At 46.4% G+C, this 27,260-nt stretch overlaps 1 protein-coding gene across 5 annotated transcripts in view; it reads right to left on the bottom strand.

The window, feature by feature from the left end:
• Nucleotides 1-27,260, bottom strand: part of EYA3 (EYA transcriptional coactivator and phosphatase 3) — a 191,040-nt gene that overhangs the window by 18,882 nt on the left and 144,898 nt on the right. For all 5 annotated transcript variants that reach the window (XM_075335963.1, XM_075335967.1, XM_075335964.1 and 2 more), the window contains 3 exons: nucleotides 26,083-26,141; nucleotides 12,925-13,085; nucleotides 3,895-4,009 (listed from right to left, as the gene is read on the bottom strand). In XM_075335963.1, coding sequence (XP_075192078.1) covers nucleotides 3,895-4,009; nucleotides 12,925-13,085; nucleotides 26,083-26,141 — 335 coding nt within the window. The remainder of the gene's footprint in view (nucleotides 1-3,894; nucleotides 4,010-12,924; nucleotides 13,086-26,082; nucleotides 26,142-27,260) is intronic.

Here is a 27,260-nt window from a genome sequence, read left to right as displayed (position 1 = left end):
AGACCACTGGGGGTGAGACTCCAGGCTGTGGCACCGCCAAGTTAGAGCAGACATCACAATGTGGATAGGTGCTCGGCTCAGGCAGCAGGAGCTTACATGCAGTGCATGCAGAATAAGGCTTTGGAGCCTTGCTCCTTGTGTGGGACATGCTGCTGGAGTGGGGGCTTTGCAGAGAATGAACCCCAGGGAGAATATACAGAGGTCCACAATCTGAGACCGGCTGTGGCTTACCAGACCGCTGAGCGCGGTGTTGTGTCCTCCAGATCCCGAAGCCCGGTCCCCCAGTCGCAGCACTTCAGCAGAGATGCAGAATGCAGGATGTCCCAGAGCAGAGTGAACTCTGCCTGAGAAGAGGGCGTTCCTATAAAAGAACGGGAACTGGAGGGCTATAGAGACCTGCAGGGAAGGAGGGACGCCCCAGCAGTGGGGAGTGTCCCTCCCCTGTGTAGAACGGCCGCCGGGAGGAGCCGAACCTGTCCCTCTGCATGAGTGACATGCGAGGGCAGGAAAATGAAACTAGGCCTCCGGCGAAGCCAGGGCCTAAATTTAAGCGGCGAGGCCGACAAGCAGGCACCATCGGCACAGTTCTCAGGCAAAAGCTAGAGAACCCGCCGGAAAAGTTAAAACAATCACATACAGCATACTCTCCCCTTACAATAAAGAACCGGGACCCCCAACATAAACGTCTCAGGTACTTAGCTGCTGAGACGCAGGGCCATGTCCCTGGGGATGAGTGCTCCGGTCCAACAGAATCCTCAAGGGGCTGTGGATGGAGACCGGACTCCTGCCAGGCATGGAGACCGTGCTGGCTCCCACTTAAAGCCAGAACCCAGAAGGGATGGTGAAGGAGCGCGGCATGTAAGGCTGCAGCCTTGTAAATCAACCTTAACAACACCGCCGACACAGTGGGGTGAGAAGGGACATGCCGGGAGTCCAGACATGGACCCGCTTTTCTTCAAACTCTTTCCAAAAGTCAAACAAATCAGATGAGAATGCATGTGTGGATGTATGCCTCCTGACACAAAGCAATAAACTGGCTAGGACTGGCTACTAGGGGGTGTATAAGCTCAGAGGGAGGAGCTACACTTTTAAGTGTAGTACTTTGTGTGTCCTCCGGAGGCAGAAGCTAAACACCCATGGTCTGGGTCTCCCAAAGGAACGATAAAGAAAAGGAAGTGGCCAGTTTCTGTTCCATTAGAAACCCCATTCAACTGCTGCTTGGCAAGTTCTCTACTCTGTATTCAGAATGTGCACAGGACTTTTCCGAACTGACTTGTTCTCCACCCCGGTACTCAGGAAGGAGAATTCCCACACAAAGACTGTTTGAATCTACTTTACATTTCTAAGCATAAACCTTCTCTCCAACTTAGTGTTAGAGTGAGAAGGAAGCAAAAGAAAGTAATGATTAGAGATGGGTGAACCGGCAGACATTCACAGGGTCCAGACTAACTTGGACGTCACCGTTCACAGCTGAGGCTCAATCAGTGTCTGCTTGAAGCCACAGGGGGCGGTCATATTCACTAATGTGCCCACATGCTGCAACTTCAGTATGTAGCAGAGGTGGGATCATCGTAGGACCTCTTGTGGATTACGTTGGACCTGGGTATATGGGGGGTTAATAAACTGGAGAAAGAGGGTGGGCTGCTTATATTTTATGTCAAATAAAGAATTTTTTGGTGGTTTGTGTTTATTTCTTTTTATTTACGGGATTAGTAATGGCAGGGGGCTTAGTGGCAGCTGTGAATAACCCCCTATATTACCGATTGCCACCGCACCAGGGTAATCAGAATGAGTTAGGTAAAGGATTGGAATTGTTGCATTCAATAGATGTGACAATTTTGAGGCAGCTGCGGGCTGATATTTTAAGCCTCAGGGGGCCAATAACCATGACCCTCCCCAACCTAGCCCCTAGCTGTTGACTTATCATGGCTGGGTATCAAAATGGGGGGGGGGGGAACCACACGCAGTTTTAAATTATTTAAATAATTTTAAAAGAAGGCACAACCAAGATGAGCACATTGCTAGAGGATGCAGCTTGTAGTCGTATGCTTTATCTGTGCTGAGTATCACAATATGGAGGGATACTGGCATTTTTTAAATTTATTTATTTTAACATCATTATAGGGCCGCAAAAGGTATGGGATTCTAACCAATCACAGATATTGTCACACAGGGTGGGGGTGCGGTCTGACTCCAATCAATCACAGACGCCGAGATTGACAATGGGTGAGGGAAGTAGTGAATATGTATAAGAGCTAATGATTGGACCCAAAAGCAATGTGACAGCTGCGCAGGAAACTCTGTAAATATAACAAACCTGCTTTATTCCGTGTTTTCTTTTTCCTTTATGTCCATCATTATCCGGGTGGCCGAACCCGAACAGAACAGTACACGGACTTTACTGAGAAGTCCGTGTTTGAGGTCACGTGCATGGACACCAGGTGTCTGGTACAGATCCCAAACTTTACAGTTTGGGTTCACCCATCACTAATAATGATGTGGTTTAAAGGGGGAGCTATTCTCCTTGCGGAGACTGACACACCATTCCAGCATGCGAATGGTGAGGAGACTTTAAGCCACAATGCTCCTCTGGGAAATATGCAAATTGTCTCTTCAGTGAGGAAGCAGATGAACTCTAGTGCAACCTATTGGAGGTAGCAATTCTAAAAAAAATAGTCAAAAGCTTCCCCTTTAGACCCAGTCGTAAGGTACCGTCACACTAAGCGACGCTCCAGTGATGCCACAAGCAACCTGACCTGGCAGGGATCGCTGGAGCGTCGCTACACGGGTTGCTGGTGAGCTGTCAAACAGGCAGATCTCACCAGCAACCAGTGACCAGCCCCCAGCAAGTAGCGATGCGTGGAAGCAATACTGCGCTTGGTAACTAAGGTAAATATTGGGTAACCAACCCGATATTTACCTTGGTTACCAGCGCACACCGCTTAGCGCTGGCTCCCTGCACCCCTAGCCAGAGTACACATCGGGTTAATTACCCGATGTGTAGTCTGGCAATGTATGCAGGGAGCAGGGAGCCGGCACTGACAGCGTGAGAGCGGCGGACGCTGGTAACGAAGGTAAATATCGGGTAACCAAGGAAAGGGCTTCTTGGTTACCCGATATTTACATTGGTTACCAGCGTCCGCAGAAGCCGGCTCCCTGCTCACTGCACATTCAGTTGTTGCTCTCTCGCTGTCACACACAGCGATGTGTGCTTCACAGCGGGAGAGCAACAACTAAAAAATGGTCCAGGACATTCAGCAACAACCAGCGACCTCACGGCAGGGGCCATGTTGTTGCTGGATGTCACACAAAATAACATTGCTGTTATGTCACAAAAGTCGTGACTCAGCAGCGATGTTGCTAGCGATGCTGCTTAGTGAGACGTGGCCTTTAGCCTCTCATACAGCCAGAGCAGATCTCATACTTTGCACTGATGAAGGACAACCATCTCAAAACACCGTGTCTGCAAATTGAGGTTCTGATCTGGCATAAATCCTAAGTCAGATGACAAGGCTCGTTAGAGCCACTTTTAGGATTGCTACCTCCAATAGGTTAGAGTTCGTCTAGTTCCTCACTGAAGAGACACTTTGTATAGTAATGACGTACATAAATTCACAATTTTGAAAGCCTGGAGAATTAAATGAAAAAAATAAAAAGAAAAAAAAAAATTCCACACAAATTGTTACTGTTTCACAAATATACAGTATAGAAATACATTTTATGTGCCTTAACTTAGAGAACCTCTAAAAATAAAATTTCATAAAAATAGGAAGAAAAATGTGTTCATACTGCTCCATAAAAAAAAAGTGAAAACTATATCGTGCCTTTCATACTAGAGGTATTAAAATATTATACATAAATCAGCCACGTGGTACAATATGCATCAGTGCTTACCTTGACTGGATAAGTAGTAGACATTTTAATGCAGTTCCTAACCAGCCATCCGTTAAGGTCTCTATATCAGCTCTCAGCCTTTGGAGAGAATCACGCCTCTGTGGGCTGAGCAGTGCTGTCAATGAGAGGGAACTTACTAGATTAATACACACCAGGCACTAGAATTTATTTTCTGATTATGTGCCTAGATGATTGAAGTTGTGACTGCCACAGTAAAATAAAACTATTTACAGGTTCAACTAAGGAAAAAGACAAATCCAGGTCATGCATTTTGGATTATTTTCTAATAGGACAGAAGTTACTTATGTGTATCCTTAGGTATCTATCTATATATATAATTGCCTTATTCTGTCTGTCTGTCTGTCTGTCTATCTGTCTGTCTATCTGTCTGTCTATCTGTCTGTCTATCTGTCTGTCTATCTGTCATGCTCCGAAATTGTGTCCTTACGGTGACACAAAGCTGATTGGCCGCTGGGCTCGCCATGGCCCCGCCCCCCCCACGGATTGGCCTCTCGCCCCGGCTCTCTGCAGGCCCCGCCCCCCTCACGCAATGCACACTCGCTCTGGCCCAACTGACACGGAGCCCCGATTCCCAGGTGAGTACACACACACACATCAGATCACACTCACTCTCACACTCACTCTCACACACACCTCACACACACCTCACACATCACAACATGCTGGGATATCTCTTGCTTCTACACCGGCTCCGTCAGGATCCCAGCAGCGCCACACATAACCTTGCGATGCTGGGATCTTCACGGAGGCCGTGAAAGCTGGTAACCATTATACACATCGGGTAACTAAGGTCCCTTAGTTACCCGATGTGTATCATAGTTACCAGTGTACACCGGCTCACACTCACTCTCATACACACCTCACACACACATCACATCGCATCCACACATCAAGGTCCTGCAGCGGCGGAAAATACAGACACATAACAGCACACACATAACAGCACACACATAACAGCACACACATAACAGCACACACATAACAGCACACACATACACACACACAAATCAGATCACACACACACACACACATCACATCGCATCCACATACTCACAACATCCTGGGATATCGCTTGCTTCTCGGCGGCGATACTGTGCTGTTGTGATCTTCCAGGACCTGCCGGAGGATCACATGGCCAGAAGCATGTGATATCCCCGGATGTTGTGAGTATAAGCGCGTATGTGCGATATCGTCAGTGTCTGTGTGTGTGAGTGTATGCGATCGGGTGTGTGTGAGTGGATGCGATCGGGTGTGTGTGAGTGGATGCGATCGGGTGTGTGTGAGTGGATGCGATCGGGTGTGTGTGAGTGGATGCGATCGGGTGTGTGAGTGTCGGCAGAGGAGCACGGCGTGCTGGAGGAGGCTGGGAGCAGACAGGCTGATCATGGGGAAGGCTGGGAGGAGAGAGGCTGATGCTGGGGGAGGCTGGGAGGGGGAGGCTGGGACGAGGGAGGCTGATGCTTGGGGAGGCTGATGCTTGGGGAGGCTGGAAGGAGAGAGGCTAATGCTGGTGGAGGCTGATGCTTGGGGAGGCTGATGCTGGGGGAGACTGGGAGGGGAAGGCTGATGCTGAGGGAGGCTGGGAGGAAGGAGGCTGGGAGGAGAGAGGCTGATCCTGGGGAAGGCTGGGAACGGGAGGCTGATGCTGAGGGAGGCTGGAAGGAGAGAGGCTGATGCTGGGGGAGGCTGGAAGGAGAGAGGCTGATGCTGGTGGAGGCTAATGCTTGGGGAGGCTGATGCTGGGGGAGACTGGGAGCGGAAGGCTGATGCTGAGGGAGGCTGGGAGAGGGAGGCTGGGAGGAAGGAGGCTGGGAGGAGAGAGGCTGATCCTGGGGAAGGCTGGGAAGGGGAGGCTGATGCTGGGGGAGGCTGGAAGGAGAGAGGCTGGAAGGAGAGAGGCTGATGCTGGTGGAGGCTGATGCATGGGGAGGCTGATGCTGGGGGAGACTGGGAGCAGAAGGCTGATGCTGAGGGAGGCTGGGAGGAAGGAGACTGGGAGGAAGGAGGCTGGGAGGAGAGAGGCTGATCCTGGGGAAGGCTGGGAAGGGGAGGCTGATGCTGAGGGAAGCTGGAAGGAGAGAGGCTGATGCTGGGGGAGGCTGGAAGGAGAGAGGCTGAGGCTGGGAGGGGAAAGCTGATGCTGGGGAAGGCTGGGAGGACGGAGGCTGGGAGGAGAGAGGCTGATCCTGGGGAAGGCTGGGAGAGGGAGGCTGATGCTGGAGGAGGCTGGAAGGAGAGAGGCTGATGCTGGCGGAGGCTGATGCTGGGGAGGCTGGGAGAGGGAGGCTGGGAGAGGTAGGCTGAGAGAAGAGAGGCTGATGCACACACACACACACACACACACACACACGCGCACTGCACAACACACCACACACTGGGAACTACAAACAACTGCCCTACACAGACACCCAACACACAAACACCGCGGCACACACAAATATACGCACATACCGCACAACACACACATTGCACAAAACATACCTCCCCCCAAAACACACCACACACACACAAACCGCGCAACACACACACAACGCTACAGACACACAGCGCTCCACAAACAACGCAACACACGCAACACACATACAACACCGCTCTCACCCCCCGTCACACCCAGACAACACCCAGAACATGTACAGCGCCTACACAAACACTTGGTAACTACAGACAACAACATCTCTCTCTCTCTATATATATATATATATATATATATATATATATATATATATATATATATATATATATATATATATATATATATATATATATATATATATATATATATATATATATATATATATATATATATATATATATATATATATATATATATATATATATATATATATATATATATATATATATATATATAACAAAAATCATACATGAACTACACAATACGTAAATTCTAGAATACCCGATGCGTAGAATCGGGCCACCTTCTAGTATATATATAATTGCCTTATTCTGTCTGTCTGTCTGTCTTGCTCCAAAATTGTGTCCTTACGGTGACACAAAGCTGATTGGCCGCTGGGCTCGCCATGGCCCCGCCCCCCGCACGGATTGGCCGCTCGCCCCGGCCCTCCGCACGCATCGCCAGACATAACCTTGCGCTGCTGGGATCGTGACGGAGCCGGTGTACGCTGGTAACCATTATACACATTGGGTAACTAAGGTCCCTTAGTTACCCGATGTGTATCATAGTTACCAGTGTACACTGGCTCCGTCAGGATCCCAGCAGCGCCAGACATAACCTTGCGCTGCTGGGATCGTGACGGAGCCGGTGTACGCTGGTAACCATTATACACATCGGGTAACTAAGGTCCCTTAGTTACCCGATGTGTATCATAGTTACCAGCATACACCGGCTCCCGGTACACATGTGCAGGGAGCCGGCATTATACTCCTCTCCCCCCAGGACTACTCCTCCTATTATAGTCCTCCTATTATACTCCTCTCTGAGTATAATAGGAGAACTATTATAGCATGGGGGATGTAGCACGATGGGGGGTGCGCAGCATGAGGGATGTAGCACGATGGGGAGTGCGCAGCATGGGGGATGGAGCACGATGGGGAGTGCGCAGCATGGAGGATGGAGCACGATGGGGAGTGCGCAGCATCGGGGATGGAGCACGATGGGGAGTGCGGAGCATGGGGGATGGAGCACGATGGGGGGTGCGCAGCATCGGGGATGGAGCACGATGGGGGGTTCGCAGCATCGGGGATGGAGCACGATGGGGAGGGCGCAGCATGGGGGATGGGGCACGATGGGGGGTGCGCAGCATGGGGGATGGAGCACGATGGGGGGTGCGCAGCATGGGGGATGGAGCACGATGGGGGGTGCGCAGCATGGGGGATGGAGCACGATGGGGGGTGCACACCTCCCCCCAACACACACACACACACACACACACACCACACACACACTGAGAACCACAAACACCGCCATACACAGACACCCACACACACAGACAACGCCGCACACACACAACACCCAACACACAAACACCGCGGCATACATAAAGATACGCAGATACCGCACAACACACACATTGCACAAAACATACCTCCCCCCAAAACACACCACACCCACACAAACCGCGCAACACACACACACACAATGCTACAGACACACAGCGCTCCACAAACAACGCAACACACGCAACACACATACAACACCGATCTCACCCCCCGCCACACCCAGACAACACCCAGAACATGTACAGCGCCCTACACAAACACTTGGTAACTACACACAACAACATCTATAATTATATATATAACAAAAATCATACATGAACTACACAATACGTAAATTCTAGAATACCCGATGTCTAGTCAATTATAAAATCCTGCCTACGTTTTAGTTGTGAGCACAAGGTGTCAGCTCAGCTGCTGAGCCTTGTTCACACGTGGCAGGTGCCCATATAGGAAGAACCAGCCGCTAACATCAGTGGCAGAAGCTAGCCCCGATTGCTACTTAAACTTTTAAATGCTGGTGTCAATCACTGTGGCATTTTTAGAAACCAAATCAAAGTTTATTAAGGAGATATAAAGGATCAGATACATTGTGGATACAGCAAAATAACAAGTTTTGTCAAATCATTAATTACCAAGAACAAATTTAAATATATATAGCACAGAAATAACAGTATGAAAGGGAATCTGTCACCAGGTTTTTGCACCTCCGAGAGCAGTATAATGTGGAGACAGAGACCCTGATTCCAGCGATGTGTCACTTACTGAGCGGTTTGCTGTCATTTTGATAACATTAATGTTTTCTCTGCTGCAGATCTAGCAGTTATACAGAGCTCATGAATATGCTGGACTACCTGACAGAAGGCCAAGTAGTCCTCTAATGATAGTCATCTGATGATTAATCAGTGATTTTATCACAACTACACTAAGCAGCACAGTAAAGGTGGCTTTACACACAGCAACATCGCAAACTACATCGCTGTAACGTCACCGGTTTTGTGACGTAATAGCGACCTCCCCAGCGACATTGCAGTGTGTGAAACACATCAGCGACCTGGCCCCTGCTGTGAAGTTGCTGATCGCTACAAATCGTTCAGGACCATTCTTTGGTCCTTTGTTTCCCGCTGTGCAGCATGATCGCTAGAACGTTTCAGTGTGTAAAGGGGACTTAAAACACTGGAAACGAGTGATGTGTAGTGATGAGCGAGTACTAAAATGCTCGGGAGCTCGAGGCTCGGGCCGAGCATCTCAAAATACTCGTGTACTCGGCCCGAGCACCGAGCCCAATGTTATCCTATGGGAGACCCGAGTATTATTCTGAAATGACCCCCGGCAGCATGTAGAAACCATAAAACTGTCAATTAAAAAAAAAAACGTGCGTGTGTGTGTGTGTAAGCGTGCATATATATATATATATGGAGTGCGGGAGGGGCCGTAGCCGAGCGGGGAAGTGTCGGGCTAAAGGCACGGTCACGCTGTGCGGGCTGGCCAATCACTGCAATTCCACAACAGGGCTGTGGCATTGCAGTGGTCTGCCAGCCAATCCCTGCATAAGGGATGGCTGTAAAAAGAGTGCCAACATGAAGACCACGAGTACAGCACGAGTATCGCGAGATTACTCGGTCCCCGCCGAGTAGCCCGAGTACATTGATACTCGTGCGAGTACCGAGTAGTAACAAGCATACTCGCTCATCACTAGTGATGTGTCACAATGTCGGTCAATCACTATTCTCCGTCAGTCGGTCTCTCCCTCTCATTCTCTATTCTCTCTCGGTCGGTCCGTCACTATCTCTGTCCCTCTCTCACAGTCTGTCGGTCATTTTCCCCTCCTCTCTCATACTCACCGATCCCCGGCGCGGCGCTGCACGGCATTCACACTGCTGCGGCGGCTTTTACTATTTTGAAAAAGCCGGCCGCTCATTAAATAATTTCATATTCCCCACTTTCCCCGCCCACAGGCGCCTATGATTGGTTGCAGTGAGACATGCCCCCACACTGAGTGACAGGTGTCTCACTGCACCCAATCACAGCAGCCGGTGGGCGGGTCTATACTGTGCAGTGAAATAAATAATTAAATAATTTAAAAAAACGGCATGCGGTCCCCCCAATTTTAATACCAGCCAGATAAAGCCATACGGCTGAAGGCTGGTATTCTCAGGATAGGGAGCGCCACGTTATGGGGAGCCCCCCAGCCTAACAATATCAGTCAGCAGCCGCCCAGAATTGACGCATACATTATATGCGACAGTTCTGGGACTGTACCCGGCTCTTCCCGATTTGCCCTGGTGCATTGGCAAATCGGGGTAATAAGGAGTTATTGGCAGCCCATAGCTGCCAATAAGTCCTAGATTAATCATGTCAGGCGTCTCCCCGAGATATCTTCCATGATTAATCTGTAAATTACAGTAAATAAACACACACACACCCGAAAAAAATCATTTATTAGAAATAAAAAACACAAACAAATTCCCTCATCACCAATTTAATCAGCCCCAAAAAGCCCTCCTTGTCCGGCGTAATCCACGGACCTCCAGCGTCGCTTCCAGCTCAGCTGCATGCAGGTGACAGGAGCAGCAGAAGACACCGCCGTTCCTGTCACCTCCACGCAGCTAATGAAAACAGCCGCGCGATCGACTGAGCTGTCACTGAGGTTACCCGCTGTCACTGGATCCAGCGGTGGATCCAGCGGTGGATGCGGGTAACCTCAGTGACAGCTCAGCTGATCGCGCTACTCACCGCCGCTCCGGTCAGCTCCACGCAGCAACTGAGGTGAGTAGCGCGATCAGCTGAGCTGTCACTGAGGTTACCCGCGGCCACCACTGGATCCAGTGACAGCGGGTAACCTCCGTGACAGCTCAGCCGATCGCGCGGCTGTCTTAATTAGCTGCGTGGAGGTGACAGGAGCGGCGGTGTCTGCTGCAGCTCCTGTCACCTGCATGCAGCTGAGCTGGAAGCGACGCTGGAGGTCCGTAGATTACGCCGGACATGGAGGGCATTTTGGGGCTGATTAAATTGGTGATGAGGGAATTTGTGTTTTTTATTTCTAATAAATGATTTTTTCAGTTGTGTGTTTATTTACTGTAATTTACAGATTAATCATGGAAGGTTTCTCGGGGAGACGCCTGACATGATTAATCTAGGACTTATTGGCAGCTATGGGCTGCCAATAACTCCTTATTACCCCGATTTGCCAACGCACCAGAGCAAAATCGGGAAGAGCCGGGTACAGTCCCAGAACTGTCGCATCTAATGTATGCGGCAATTCTGGGCGGCTGCTGACTGATATTGTTAGGCTGGGGGGCTCCCCATAACGTGGCGCTCCCCATCCTGAGAATACCAGCCTTCAGCCGTATGGCTTTATCTGGCTGGTATTAAAATTGGGGGGACCGCACGCCGGTTTTTTAAATTATTTAATTATTTATTTCTCTGCACAGTATAGACCCGCCCACCGGCTGCTGTGATTGGGTGCAGTGAGACACCTGTCACTCAGCGTGGCGGCGTGTCTCACTGCAACTAATCATAGGCGCCTGTGGGCGGGGAAAGTAGGGAATACGAAATTGTTTAATGAGTGGCCGGCCTTTTCAAAATAGTAAAAGCCGCCGCAGCAGTGTGAACGCCGTGCAGCACCGCGTCGGGGATCGGTGAGTATTAGAGAGGAGGGGAAAATGACCAACAGACTGTGAGAGAGGGACAGAGATAGTGACGGACCGACAGAGAGAGAATAGAGATCGAGAGGGAGAGACCGACTGACAGAGAATAGTGATTGACAGATATTGTGACACATCACTCGTTTCCAGTGTTTGACTAGCTAGGTCGTTCTGCAGGTCCGGATCGCTGTTGCGTCGTTGGCCAGGTTTGCCTGTTTGACAGCTCACCAGAGACTCACCAGAGACTTTGTAGCGATCCCGGCCAGGTTGGGATCGCTGGTGGGATCGCTGAAAGTCTCAGTGTGTAAAGGGGCCTTTAGTGACACATCGCTGGAATCATAGTCTCTGCCTCTACATTGTGCTGCTCTCAGATTAGATGGCAAACACCTGGTGATAAATTCCATTTAAAGTCCATCGCAGTTTTTGTATTATTTCACTGCTGGAGTGGTGCTTTACATGCAAGTCCCCTACCACCTGTCTTATACTCTGGCATCAGTTTTCATCATAGATCCGGTCAGTCTATGGCACTTTGCGACCTGTAGGCAGCTCCAGGGTTAGGCCATGTGCGCACGTAGCATAATTTCATGTGTTAACGCTGTGTTTAGCACTGCAGCGTAAATGCATGCATCCTGCGTCCCTGCATAAACTATGAAGACTCTGCATAATCCGTGCGCACGTTGCTTTTTTGAACGCAGCGATTTGAGAGTCAAAAATGTAACTAAATCCGTGCGTTTAAAAAATGCAACAAGTCACTTATTTCATGCGCTTTGGATGCAGCTCCCACTCTGTCTATGGGAGAGGCAGAATCCAGAGCGCATGAAATCGGCATCTATTCTGCAGACACACTGAATCCATTACACAGTGTTTCTGCAGTGATTTGAAGCGCACATGTGCTGTCAAATCGCTGCAGAAATTTCAGCAACTACGCAACGTGCGCACACAGCCTTACACTGAGTGTGCCAGAGTTCACAAATCAATAGAACTCTATGAGAGCCTTGTTCTGGCTCACAGACTTACAATTAGAGTTTATGGCATAACTTCTTACTTCCGGCCAGTCAGAAGTTACAGGTATAAGATGGTGCCACATGACTGGAGCGATGCTGAAAAAAGGCAAAAATGCCAGCGGGTGAATATAAGAGCAGGAGTAGGGGACTTGGGTTTAAAGCGTCAATCCAGTACTGGAACCCCCCCGTCCATGCTGGAGTGTTGCTTTAATTTCTTACACTTATTAGGTACAAAGTCTGTGCTTTCTTAGACTTTATTTATTAAGAACTCCAATGTTTAAATGTTTGCACTGTTTTTAAAAAGTAACAATGGACACCAACAAAACAGTACACAGGATAAAGTGAATCCAAATCATACGCTGCCTTAAGCACACATTACTTACCACTGACATTGTTCTTGTATTTCTCATACACCTCAATGACTTTCCGATAGCGAAATGCCAGCTTTCTCATCCAGTCCATCCCACCTTGTACCCCTGTGCCAGAGGGATGATTCCGGTTTACTGTAGAACTATTGAACCCATCTGTGGTAAAGCTGTAGTTACTACAATACAAGAAAGCTATTTAATGCTAGAACTTGGGCATCTAGTTTCATAGAAACAATAAATGCTTAGTTTTTTGGAGACAGATGAGAGGATAGAAAATATGTGGTAATTTCTACCACTCACTAGAGGTGCTTAGGGGAAAAAAAGACCATAGCAGAGTATTGTAAACCCCAGCACTCAGAATGAAGACAAAAAAGGGAAATATATGCAAGTGGATTTATTCACAGCCGCTGCAGCCTTCCTCCCTGCCACTGATGCGATCCCTGGACTTCCACTGCAGGCGTCCATCCACCTCCCATAGTGACCCTGTCACCCCTCCACCAACGAGCACACTCTGCAAAACGTGTGGAACCTTACCTCTCTTTGTACACATCCGGCTGTCCTCTGTGACCCGTGCCTTCCTGTTCTAACCATTGATGCAACAACCTTGAGAAAGGCTCTTTGCTGAAACGTTGGTGCTGTTGCTCTGGTTAGGTTCCTTTTGCAGTGTGTCTGTGAATAAGGCTATGTGCGCACTAGGCCGTTTTACCCGCGGATTTGCCGCGGAAATTTCTTGAGAAATGTCTGCAATCTTTGTGCAGACATTTCCCAGCAAATCCTATGTGAAAAAAAAAATAGCTGTGCGCACACTGCGGATTTTTCTCAAGAAATTTCCTTGAGAAGAATTTCTTGAGAAAATTTCTTGAGAAAAGGAGCATGTCAATTCTTTTCCGCAGGTACCCTGTGGATTTCGAAAGTACAGCCTGCAAAATCCGCAGGGAACAACCTGCGGGAAAATCGCGGCTAATCCGCATGCGGATTTACCGCGGATTAGGTGCGGATTTTTTCCGGAGGTTCGGAAATCTTCCACTCCCAGAAGTTTCTCAAGAAATTTTGTTGAGAAACTTCACAGTTCTAGTGCGCACAAAGCCTAAATCCACTTGCATATATTTCCCTTTTTTGTCTTCATTCTGAGTGCTGGGGTTTACAATACTCTGAGAGGATAGAAAAGACTTCAATACCATGGCCTTCTTGTCCGATTGATCCAAACACCCATATGTCACCACACTGGTCAGAAGATGAAAAGCTCTGAACAAGCAGCATATTGAACTGGATGTGGAATGAGGACAGCAGAAAAACATGCCTGGTCCACTACAATGATCGCATGCAATCCAAACTGCAAACCACAGGTCCCCTTTAGGCTGTGTGCACACGATGCGTTTTTTACCGCGGAAACGCTGCGTTTTGAACCGCAGCGTTTCAGTGGCAAATTGCATGCGTTCAGCTTTCCCAGCAAAGTGTATGGGAAAGCTGAAAAATCAGTGCACATGCTGCGTTTCTTTCCGCAGCGTTTTGGATGCCAAAAATCGGTGCGGAAAGAAAAGCAGCATGTCACTTCTTTTGTGCGTTGTGGCTGCGTTCTCTCCCCCATTGAAATCAATGATGTGGGGTCAGAACGCAGCCACAACGCATGGACCTGCTTTTTTGTTGCGGTCCGCGGCCTTTGTCGGCACGCCAGAACGCAGGCATTTACCTGGAAGTGAGGTCAAGAGGCTTCCTGTTGACCTCACTTCCTGGCAAAGCCCCCGGTGTCACCAAAGTGCCCGCCCCGACCCCCGACCCCCCTCCCGAAAATACAACATGGCCGCGCGCACAGTAGCGCACCGGCCGCCCTGCTCCTATGATTTCTGTCGCATGTGCAATAACACATGCGACAGAAAACTGTTCCCCAGGCCCTGCCCGTTCACCCCCTATTCCCCCCGGTGTCATACATACCTGTCCGGTCGCAGCGCTGATCCCCCGCGGCCCCCTCCTCCTTCACAGCAGACGCCGGCCGGTCACATGTGCCGAGCAGCTGACAGCCAGCACAGTGTTCAGTGTGAGCTGTGCTGGCTGCTCGCACTCTGCAGCTGTGACCCGGGGAGAGTGGGTGCAGATTTTTGCACCCACTCTCCTCAAATGGAGGGTCTGCCCTCCTAGAAAATGGGGGATACGTTTCCTGAACGTGCCCCCATATTCTAGAAGGTCCAGAGGCGACGTGGGACATCCATATGGATTTCTGCGGACCCATTTTTTTTTATTAAATTGGAGAACAAGGGAATGATTTGGGGAGTGTTTTTTCTAATAAAACATTTTTTGTTGTCTTTTTTTGCTTTTGTTTACTGTCAATTAGTTATGTCGGGTGTCTGATAGACGCCGTGACATCACTAATTGCTGGGCTTGATGCCAGGTGACATTAAACATCTGGTATCAACCCCATTTATTACCCCGTTAGCCAACGCACCAGGGCGCGGGATGAGTTGGGGCGAAGCGCCAGGATTGGCGCATCTAATGGATGCGCCACTTCTGGGGCGGCTGCGGCCTGCTATTTTTAGGCTGGGAAGAGTCCAATAACCATGGCTCTTCCCACCCTGAGAATACCAGACCCCAGCTGTCAGCTTCACCTTGGCTGGTGATCTAATTTGGGGGGACCCCACGTTATTTTTTTTTTTATTCTTTATTTAAAAATAAAAAAAAAAACATGGGGAGCCCTCCAAATTGATCACCAGCCAAGATGAAGCTGCCAGCTGTGGTTTGCAGGCTACAGCTGTCTGCTTTACCCTGACTGGCTATCAAAAATAGGGGGGACCCCACGCCATTTTTTTCATTTTTTTTTTTTTATTGGATAAATACTAAGCTAGGCACCCTTTAGTGCCACATGAAAGGTACTAAAGGTGCCAGCTTAGAATATGCAGGCGGGGGTAGGACGTTCTATATATTTGACATCCCTTCATCCATTGACGCTTTTTAGGCTGTGTGTCCACAATCAGGGTTTGCAGCGTTATGGGCGCTGAGTGTTTTCCCTGCGTCCATAACGCTGCGTTGTGCAGTAGAAGCACAGTGGAAGGATTTTTGGAGATCCCATGCCCACTGTGCTTCTTTTCTCCGCAGCATAAACTGACCGGTAGCGTGGCTTCCCGAGCCTCAGCATGTCAATTTATGCTGCGGAGACGAGAGTGTTCTCTGCAGGTAGCATAGAGCTCCACAGCAGCCTGAACCCAAATCGTGGGCATGGGCAGCTGCAGGAAGGCTGGCACTGTGTACTAGACGCCGTGTCGCTGGATCATGGCCACATAGCCTTAGGCCCCTTTCACACGTCAGTGATTCTGGGACGTTTGTGCTTTTTTTTTTAAACGTACCAGGATCACTGACATACGCAGACCCATTATAATGAATGGGTCTGCTCACACGTCAGTGATTTTTCACTGCACGTGTCTCCATGCGGCGTACCCGCGTGTGCGTGATTGCCGCACGGAGACATGTCCATTTTTTTCTGGCATCACTGATGTCCCACGGACCACGCAGTGGTGTGGTCCGTGAAACACGTGCCAGAAAAAAACGTGCTTTTAAAATAAAAAACATTTTAACTCACCCGGCTCCAGCGATGTCCTCTGCAGCCCGTCCTCCCTGTTCCTTCTGTGCCGGCTCATTATTGTCGCGCATATTCATGATGCACGACACAGCCGACCCGGAAGCAGCTGCTGCGGGGGTCAGCGCCGGCCGGATGCTGCACCGCGGGAGCGATCAGCACCATGGAGAGCGGGAGCGGGCACAGGTGAGTTAATCTCTAAGTGCAATCACGGGCCACGGAGAACGGAGCCCGGATTGCACTTAGACAACCCACGTGTGCCGTGATTCACGGCACACGGAGGGACATGTGCGTGTTTTACACGCCAGTGAAAAACGTCAGTGTTTTTCACTGACATGTGAAGCGGGCCTAAAAGTGAGAATATTGTTGCTACAGCAACATTTTGGGTGAAGTAGCTGTGGATTCAAAATGCTTAATATACTCCTGAATAAAATCCTTGATGGGTGCAGATTCCAAAATGGGGTCACTTGTGGGGGTTTTCTGACGTATAGGTACCTAAGGGGCTTGGTGCGCGAAGTTTATTTCAACTTTTCCAAAATTCAAATGGTGCTCCTTCCATTCCAAGCCCTCCCATTTATCCAAACAGAATGTGGAGAAGGAAATGACATCACAGGTTTTTTTTTCCAAAGGTCTGTGTTCAACCAACTTTATTATCACTGACAAGTCTTAAAAAACGCACCTAAAAAAACGCATGAAAAACGCATGAAAAACGCATGAAAAACGCATGCGTTTTCGATGCGTTGTTTCTCAAAAAGCATTGTTTACAATTCTCCCCTCTGCCAGAGGGTGCGTTTTTTTCCGCGCGGAAAAAAAAGCAACGTGTGCACATACCCTTAATGTTCTGCTAATGATGGCATACAAATGAATATATATTTTTATCTTTTTTTTTAAAGGGGTTGTACTTTTATGCTGATGGCCTATCCTTCTGATAGATCATCAATATTAGATTGGTGAGTGAGTGACACCCAACAACCCCGCTGATCAGTTGTTCCTGGTAGCGTTCACTTGTGGAGCAGAGCTGCTTGGCTCAGTCAACTGTATTGTGGCCGTGGTGGGGTCTGCAGATCCACTCTTATTAAATTGAATGGGGGCAGAGTGCAGTACCCAGGACTGCGGCCACTATACAGTTAAAGGAGCTGTGCTGGGCACCTTCATTGATTTATACTCTTGGCCTATCCTTAAGGTCGGTAATCAATGTTAGAAGTATCAGAAACCCCTTTAAGGGTATGTCCGCACGCTGCGTTCTGGTTTGACAACAGAACTGCACCCTTTTTTTTTACAAATGTAAACACTGCGTTTGATAAAAAAAAATGCGGCCAAAACGCATGCGTTTTGGACAGTGCGTTTTGACATTGAACAGGAAATGTGTGGAAAATGTTTACAAAACGCAATGAAGAAGTGACATAATGCTTTTTTTAGGCTACGATTTTGGCAAATATTTGTCAATCAAAACGCTGCCCAAAAAAAAAAAAAGCAACGTGCGCATGGAAATTACTGATTTATCATAGACTTTGCTGGGGAAGCAAACACATGCATTTTGTCATTGACACAGTGCAGTTTAAAAAACAACCAAAAAGCAAGAAAAAAAAAAAAGTGCGCACACAGCCCAATTGTGGTTTTCTACACTGCTTTTATGCAGAGGGGAAAAATAAAATGGCAGCACCCTCCTGTTACATAATGTAAATAAGCTTTGCATGTCTTTTTACAATGGGGCCCCCAAAGAAGACATATACAATATCATCCATCAAGACTGTGGCCACTGTCAGACATATAACGCAAAACATATACACCTGACAGTAGCCGTAAACACCAAGTGCAAGGTGGTGTCACACACAGCGACGACGACAACGACGTCGCTGCTATGTCACCATTTTCTGTGACGTTGCAGTGACGTCCCGTCGCGGTCGCTGTGTGCGACATCCAGCAACGAGCTGGCCCCTGCTGTGAGGTCGTTGCTCGTTGCTGAATGTCCTGCTTCATTTTTTCGTCGTCGCTCTCCCGCTGTGAAGCACACATCGCTGTGTTTGACAGCGAGAGAGCGACGAAATGAAACGAGCAGGGAGCAGGAGTCGGCGTCTGGCAGCTGCGGAAAGCTGTAACCAGCGTAAACATCGGGTAACCAAGGGAAGAACTTTCCCTGGTTACCCGATATTTACCTTCGTTACCAGCCTCCGCCGCTCTTGCTGCTAGTGCCGGCTCCTGCTCTGTATACATGTAGCTGCAGTACGCATCGGGTAATTAACCCTATGTGTACTGTAGCTAGGAGAGCAAGGAGCCACCACTAAGCAGTGTGCGAGTCTCGCGGCTCTCTGCACATGTAGCGACGTTATGATCGCTGCTGCGTCGCTGTGTTTGACAGCTAAGCAGCGATCATAACAGCGACTTACAAGGTCGCTGTTACGTCAAAGAAAATGGTGACGTAACAGCGATGTCGTTGTCGCTGTCGCTATGTGTGAACCCAGCTTTACAATCACTTCTATCTGATCACCTCTGGCCAGTGTTGACTTGAAACATTCTAGATAAGACAAGCGCTTAACTTCTGTTGGCCAGATTAAAGGTAACCCTTCATATCAGTCATGCTGCCTGAACCATGGGGCAGCCATGCATGTTCTACTGCTCCAGCGTTTCAGAGAAAACAAATCTTATAAAGGCAGGTAATATTCAGAGGCTGGTCTTTGGCAGTGCTCCCAGCCTAAATACTTTGACTGACAGGTCTCTCCCCAGGCACTCTTACAGTGAGGGACCAGTCAGTACACTGGAGCATGGCAGGTAGAAGCTGGGGATTAACCCCTTCAGCCCCCGGGCACTTTCCGCTTTTGCGTTTTTGTTTTTTGCTCCCCGTCTTCCGAGAGCCGTAACTTTTTTATTATTCTGTCAATCTTGCCATATGAGGGCTTGTTTTTTACGGGACAAGTTGTACTTTTAAATGATACCATAAGTTTTACCATATGGTGTACTGGAAAACAGCAAAAAAATTCCAAGTGTGGAAAACTACAAAAAAAGTGTGATGGCCCAATAGTTTGTGGCGATCTTTTATTCACGGTGTTCACTATATGGTAAAACTGATGTGTGGGTATGATGCCTGAGGTCGGTGCGAGTTTGTAGACACCAAACATGTATAGACTTACTTGTATCTAAGGGGTTAAAAAAAATTCACAAGCTTGTCCAATAAAAGTGGCGCACGTTTTGCGCCATTTTCCAAAAACCGTACAGTTCTCATTTTTTGGGATCTATGGCTCAGTGATGGCTTATTTTTTGCGTCTCGAGCTGTCGTTTCTAATGGTACCATTTTTGCGCAGATAATACGTTTTGATTGCCTGTTATTGCATTTTGCGCAAAACTTGCGGCGACCAAAAAACGTAATTTTGGTGTTTGGAATTTTTTTGCCACTACGCTGTTTACCAATCACATTAGCTGATTTTATATTTTGATAGATCGGGCATTTCTGAACGCGGCAATACCACATATGTGTATATTTATTTATTTATTAACCCTTTAATTTTCAATGGGGGAAAAGGGGGGTGATTTGAACCTTTTAGGTTTTTTTTTTATATTTTAAAACTTTTTTTTTCTCTTTTTTTTTATTTTACTAGTCCCTCTAGGGGGCTATAGCGATCAGCAATCCGATCGCTCTTATCTATCTGCTGATCACAGATATACAGCTGTAAACAGCAGATTCAGTCACTTCCTGTTTCTCCTGGCCGAGGGAAAACGAAAGTGAAACTTCATAGCTGCAGGCGTCATCACATGACCCTGTGCTACGATGGCAACCACCGAAAGTCACGTGATCACGCACGTGACTTCCGGTGGGAGCGGCGTGGCCGCGTGCATATAGATCTCGCTGCCAGACTTTGGCAGCGAGATTTAAGGGGTTAAATGATTCCACTTGCAACATGCAGGCACACATGTCAGCTGTTGAAAACAGCTGATATGTGTGCCGACCGCCGCCGCCTTCCCGCGGCAGGGGGCGGGGCTTAACGGGACACGCTCCATGACGGATATATCCGTCCATGGTCGTGAAGGGGTTAATCAGTTACATAGTACCAATTATTCAATTGCACTGCAGTGTTTCACAGTAAAAGAAAGCATCCAATTCATGCTGAGCGTGGTTTGGGCAGCATGAATCATATGACTGGTTCCCTTTAGCCTCTCCACCACACTAAGCCTGTTTTCACCTTCATGACCAGGCCAGTTTTTTTTTTTTTGTTTTGTTTTTTAATTTTGACAACTGTAACTTTAGGATGTTATCACTCTGGAACGCTTCAATGAATCCCAGTGATTATCAGACTGGTTTTCATGACATATAATTCTTCATAATGACTTCATAATAGTGGTAAATATATTTTTGCATTTATTTGTGAATATAAGAAGAGTGGCTAAAATTTAGCATTTTTAAAATGTTAAATTTGTATGCCCTTAAACCAGAGTTATGTCACACAAAATAATTAAGAAATAACATTTACCCCACGTCTACCTTACATCAGTACCATTTTTGAAACAACTTTTTGTTTGGGGACCACATCATATTTGAAGTGGCTTTGAGGGACCTATGATACAAGGTACAAAAAATGACACAATTCTAAAAACTGCACCCCTCAAAATGCTCAAAACCACATCCAAGAAATGTATTAACCCTTCTGGTACTTCACAGGAACTGAAGCAATTTTACTTTATCCCACAAAAATGTAAATTTAGCCCCAAATTTAGCATTTTCAGAAGGTTGACAGGAGAAAATGCACTAAACATTTTGGTGTGCAGGAATACCCCATATGTGGTGGAAAGCTACTGTTTGAGTGCACAACAGGGCTCAGAAGGGAAGGAGTGCCATTTGACTTTTTGAACTCAAACTTGGCTGGAATCACTAGCAGACGTCATGTCACTTTGGAGAGCATGTGATGTGCCTAAAAATGTATCATGTTGAGACTTGAAAATAAAAAAAAAAAAATGTTTTTCCCACAAAAATTTTGCCTTAACCCCAATTTTTTCATTTTCACAAGGCCAACGGGCGTAAACGGACAGTAAAATTTGATGTACAGTTTCACCTGAGTACAGGGATACCCCATATATGTTGGAAAACTACTGTTTGGGCGCATACTAGGGCTCAGAAGGGAAGGAGCACTATTTAAAATTTGAAGAGCAAACTTAGCTGGAATAGAGAGTAGATGCCATGTTGCGTTTGCAGAACTCTTGATTTGCCTAAACAGTAGAAACCCCCCACAAGTGAAAATTACACTCCTCAAGGAAATTTAGAGGTTTGGTGAGCACATTCAAACCACAGATGATTTGCAGAATTTTATCACGTTGAGCCCCCCCCTCCCCACCACAGTGAACCATTCTGTAAACTACACATCTCGAGGAATTGATCTGGAGGTATAGTGAACAATTTAAATCCCCAGGTGATTCATGGAGTAGTAGAACATTGGGCTGTGAATATAAAATAAATGACTGTTTTTCCCCACTAAAATGTTGTTTTTGAGAATTAAAACCTTAGGGCCAAAAGGGTAACGAGAGAATGGACAATTTCTACAGAATTCGCCAATACCCCAAATGTGGTCAAAAACTACTTTTGAGGCACAATGCAAAGATCAAAAGGGAAGGAGCGCCATATTGGAGTTAAGACTTTGTTGAAATATGTAGGGGGTGCCAAGTCACACTTGCAAAGCCCTTGACATACCAAGAAAGCAGGGTCCCCATTTTACGAACTGCACCCCTCAATAAAGTCATCTAGGGGTACAGTCAGCATATTGACAACACTGGTGTGTCATAAAATGTTATATGATTGGGCGGTGAAGGAAAAAATATAAATATATATATTTCCAATTAAAATGTTTTTTAGTTCCAGATTTTCCATTTTCAAAAGGGGGAATAGGTTATATTAAAAAAGCCCCATAACATGTTAAACAATTTCTCCTGAACATGGCAATACACCACATGTGACTATACAGTACGGTATGGCGACACAGCAAAGCTCAGATGGAAAGGAACACAGATTTTAGTAGAGTAGCTCCTTAGGGGCTCTGCAAATGGAGAGCCCCTAAGTGCCAGAAAAGCCAAAGCAACCTCATGTGACCAAATTTTGGAAAATACACCCCTCTGGAAATTCATCCACAGGTGTAGTGATAATTTGGACTCTGGAAAAGAGCCATGGAGTCAAACGCAGTGCATGTTGCAGAATTAAAAATAGCAAATAAGCCCTTGTAGTGCCCATCACAAAGTAGTTTCTCACTAAGACAATGCCAAACATGTGTACGTTAACTGTGGTTTAGGCACATTGTGGTGCTCAGAAAGGAAGGAGGCATTTGGATGTGCAGATTTTGCTTGATCTCTTATGTGGGGGGCTTATAGTGTTTTTCCAGAGCCTTTGTGCTGCCAGTAACGTGGAAGCCCGCTGTACTTCAGTTAACAGATGACAGACCAGAGTGGGGACTTTTTTTTTGTGGGTTGAGTTAAATGCTATTGGTGGCAATTTGGGTACAGAACATTTTGGATCAGGTCACGTTTAGGCTGTGCTCTATGCTGAGCACTTACATTAGTGTATCCATGTAAATCTCCGAAAAATATGATTTAGGTGAAATCCCCAACAGACTCATTCACTATAAAAAGGCAGCAGACCTATTCCGGACTCCGTTTGGCCTCTGTTCAGCAGTGTCCTCCTTCTCAAGGTGCAAAAAGTTTTTGACTGTACATTTGGAGGCGCCGAAAAGACACATAATAAGATGGACACTGACGGACCACAGGCCAGACAGGAGTTCAAAGTGACTCTCTCTGCCTCATTCCAGTGAGTTTTCTCTTGGGAATTTTGTCTGAATCACATTTTTCAGATTTACACGTAACCCATGGTGTAAGCGCTCAGGGTATAGAGCAGGATAAATATGGGCAGAGCGTTACTGCGATCTGTGGGAGGCAAAATAAACAAAATCAACAGTAGATGAAGAACTGGCTTTATTTGAGTTTTTACACAATTCACCTAGCGGTAAAAGTGACAGAGCAACTTTATTCCTCAGGTCAGTATAATTACAGTGATACCAGATCTATATAGTATTCTTTAGGCTTGGCTATTGACACACTAAAAACATTTTTTACAAAATAAAAAAAAATTTGATTCATCGAATCTTGAGGGCATTATTTTTATTTTTCTGTCGACAGTCATGAGGGCTTGCTTTTCGTGTGATGAGTTGGAGTTTTTATTTTACCATTTTGGCCCACAGTTTTTTGATTGCCTTCTATTCTACTTTTTGTGATGCATACCGTATTTTTCGCTTTATAAAGACACACCTGATTATAAGACGCACCCCCAAATTTGGTGAAGGATAAGAGAATTTTTTTTTTAATGTTAAATGGGGTCCATCTTATAATGCCAGTGTCCCTCTAACAAATCATATAGGGTATAGGTCCTTCATAGCACCCCATCCTAAAATTAGCCCCCCTTAAACCTGGATATGGCCGCCTTATATTGAATATAGCCCCCTTGTGATGGCACACGTTCCCCTGTGCTGCCCATGGCCCCTATAGATCGCACAAGTCCCCCTGTGTTAGATCTCGCCCCCATAGTGCTGCCCATGGCCCCTATAGATCGCACTAGTCCCCCTGTGTTAGATATCGCCCCCATGGTGCTGCCAATGGATCCTATAGACCGCACAAGTCCCCCTGTGTTAGATATCGCCCCCAGGCTGCTGCCCATAGTAAAATAAAACACTCTTTCCTTACCTCCTGCAGCGCTGATCTCCCTCCGTGCTTCTGTTCCTCCACTTACTGGTTCTTCGTGCCGGTCATGTGATCGGCACAGCACACTGAGATCTCTGCGTGCCTGATCACAGTGGAAGCAGGGACACCGGGGAGAAACGCTGGAGGGGGTAAGTAAAGCTTTTTTATTTTAGAATGAGTAGCAGCATGGGGGCCATATCTAACACAGGGGGGGGGGACATGTGCCATCACAGGGGAGTGCAGGGACAAATAATATGCACCGCTCCCCCAGCCCGTCACTGCGGTGCGATTTTACCACCACCGGAGATTGTCAGCGGCTGTGCATATTATATGAGCGGGAGCAGGAGATCTAACGCTGCCGCCCACAGCTTTCACCTGCGTCCAGCAGCGCCCCCACCTCCCCTGGACCCTGCAGTGTAATATTATATACATATACACACACACACACACACACACACACACACACACACACACACACACACACATTCTATATACATATACACCCCCCCGTATATTCGGCTTATAAGACACACCCCCTACTTTCCCCCAAAATTTGGGGGAACAAAAATGCGTCTTATAAAGCGAAAAATACGGTATTTTTTTTTTTACAAATTTGCAATTTTTTTTTTTTACTATCACAGTAAAGAACGTTATGTTTTTTTTACAAGTGAAAGGTTTTTTTCATCGAATTTTGAAGGCTATAGTTCTTTATTTTTCTGCCGATCGAGTCACGTGTGGGCTTGTTTTTTGAGGGTTGGGTTCAAGTTTTTATTGCCACCACTTTGAGCCACAATGTTTTTTGATCGCTTTCTATTCCGCTTTTTGTGAGGCAGAATAAAGAAGAAATAGCATATGTTTTATAGGCCATTCATTATGTAGTAAAAGTGATAAGACGGGTTAATTCTTTGTTTTTTTTTAGGTTTTGCCGCTTTTACATCATAAAATAAAAAAACCCCACTATTTTCTAAAAAAAAAAAAAAAAAAAAAAAAAGTTTTTACACTGTTGTATTCTGAGAGCTATAGCCATTATACTTTTTTGCTACCGGAGCGGTGTATGGCAACTTGATTTTTGCAAGACTAGATAACATTTTCAGCGGTACCATTCTTATTTATATATGACTTTTTGAATGCAATTTATTCCACTTTTTTATCAGCTGTATGAAAAGACAGTTTTTGCTTTATTATTTTTTACAGTGTTCACTGAAGGGGCTAACTAGTGTGAGTTTTATAGATATGGTTGTTCGATATGCTGAGATAACAAATGTGTACTTTTTTGTATATCTTTGTTTTTACATACATATACGTATTTATTGCAACAAAACAAAGTAAAAGGCCTAAAATGGAAGGTTATTAAAGAAAGGAGGATGAAAACACTATTTTCATAAGACCATAGAAACATAACTACAAGGTTCAAGGGACAGAACAGCAAGCTGAAAATGACTAGCTAAGTATAACCAGTGACTGTACATGTGTAAGAGGGCATCACATAGCACAGAAAGTAAATGTCAAATTAGCCAAACATACTATATATACACATTCTATATACATACAACAACGGGGCCCATGTAATCACATTATGAGGGTCCCAATCGGGTGGGAAAAGGAGAGTGTTCCCTCTCCCAGGCCCTAAATGCTGTGATAGCTATAGAGCACAGCATGTAGAGGGCTAAATAGCCAGAGCTCGGATGTCATGTAAGCACAGCTCCTGTGTCCCGCATGATTGCCATGATGTACCCATATGTCACAAGTTGGGAACCCCTTCCTAACCATGACGTACGGGTACATCGTAGGTTGTTAAAAAGTAATGAGAAGTGCTGTATTTTTAAAAGCTAATATTTTCTTTACATTCTGTGTATATAAAACACATTTAAAAATTGTGTGATGTGGGTATAAAAAATGCCTACCTTAAATCTTGACCATTGTCATCCGATGCCACATCTTCAACGTGTACCTGATCACACTCCTAAAGATGATTATTTAATGACGTTAGAAAAACAGTTTCATTATATCAAATAACTTTATCTGAAAGCTGACAAGTTGCTGTATTTCTACAGATAAAGCTCAGATATTGAATAAATTACCAGTAAACCAATATGTGACAGTGTAATCTTTACAGGGAGTCTATATATGTATACCAGAATTCAGCAGATACACTACAGTTCAAAAGCTTGTGGTCACCCAGACAATTTTATCTTTTCCATGAAAAATCATACTTTTATTTATCAAATGAGTTGCATAATGAATAGAAAATATAGTCCAGACATTGACGAGGTTGGAAATCAGGATTTTTCGTTGAAATAATAATTTTCTCCTTCACACTTTGCTTTCGTCACAGAATGCTCCTTTGCACCAATTCCAGTTTTGCAGCCTTAGCTGTTAAGAATAGCTGTTAATTTCCTGCGGTAATCTGGAGATATTTCACCCCATGCTTCCCCCCCTCCCCCCACAAGTTGGATTGGCTTGATGGGCACTTTTTGCGTACCATACGGTCAAGCTGCTCCCACAACAGCTCAATAGGGTTGAGATCTAGTGACTGGGCTGGCTACTCCATTACAGATAGAATACCAGCTGCCTGCTTCTTCCTTAAATAGATCATGCATAATTTGGAGGTGTGCTTTGGGCCATTGTCCTGTTGTAGGATGAAATTGGCTCCAATCAAGCGCTGTCAACAAGGTATGGCATGGCATTGCAACATGGAATGATAGCCTTCCTTATTCAAAATCCCTTTTACCTTGCACAAATCTCCCACTTTACTAGCACCAAAGCAACCCCAGACCATCACATTACCTCCACCATGCTTGACAGATGGTGTCAGGCACTCTTCCAGCATCTTTTCAGTTGTTCTGTATCTCACAAATGTTCTTCTTTGTGATCCAAACACCTCAAACTTCAATCAGTCTGTCCATAACACTTTTTTCCCAATCTTCCTCTGTCCAATATCGGTGTTCTTTTGCCTATATTAATCTTTTCCTTTTATTAGCCAGTCTCAGATATGGCGTTTTTTCCATTCTGCCCTGAAGGCCAGCATCCTGAAGTCGCCTCTTCACTGTAGACGTTGACACTGGCGTTTTGTGGGTACTAT

This window comes from Anomaloglossus baeobatrachus, chromosome 2 (genome assembly GCF_048569485.1).
Source record: "Anomaloglossus baeobatrachus isolate aAnoBae1 chromosome 2, aAnoBae1.hap1, whole genome shotgun sequence".
Classification (NCBI taxonomy): domain Eukaryota; kingdom Metazoa; phylum Chordata; class Amphibia; order Anura; family Aromobatidae; genus Anomaloglossus; species Anomaloglossus baeobatrachus.
The sequence above is the reverse complement of the archived record's forward strand: the minus strand, read 5'-3'. Positions and strand labels throughout refer to the sequence as shown.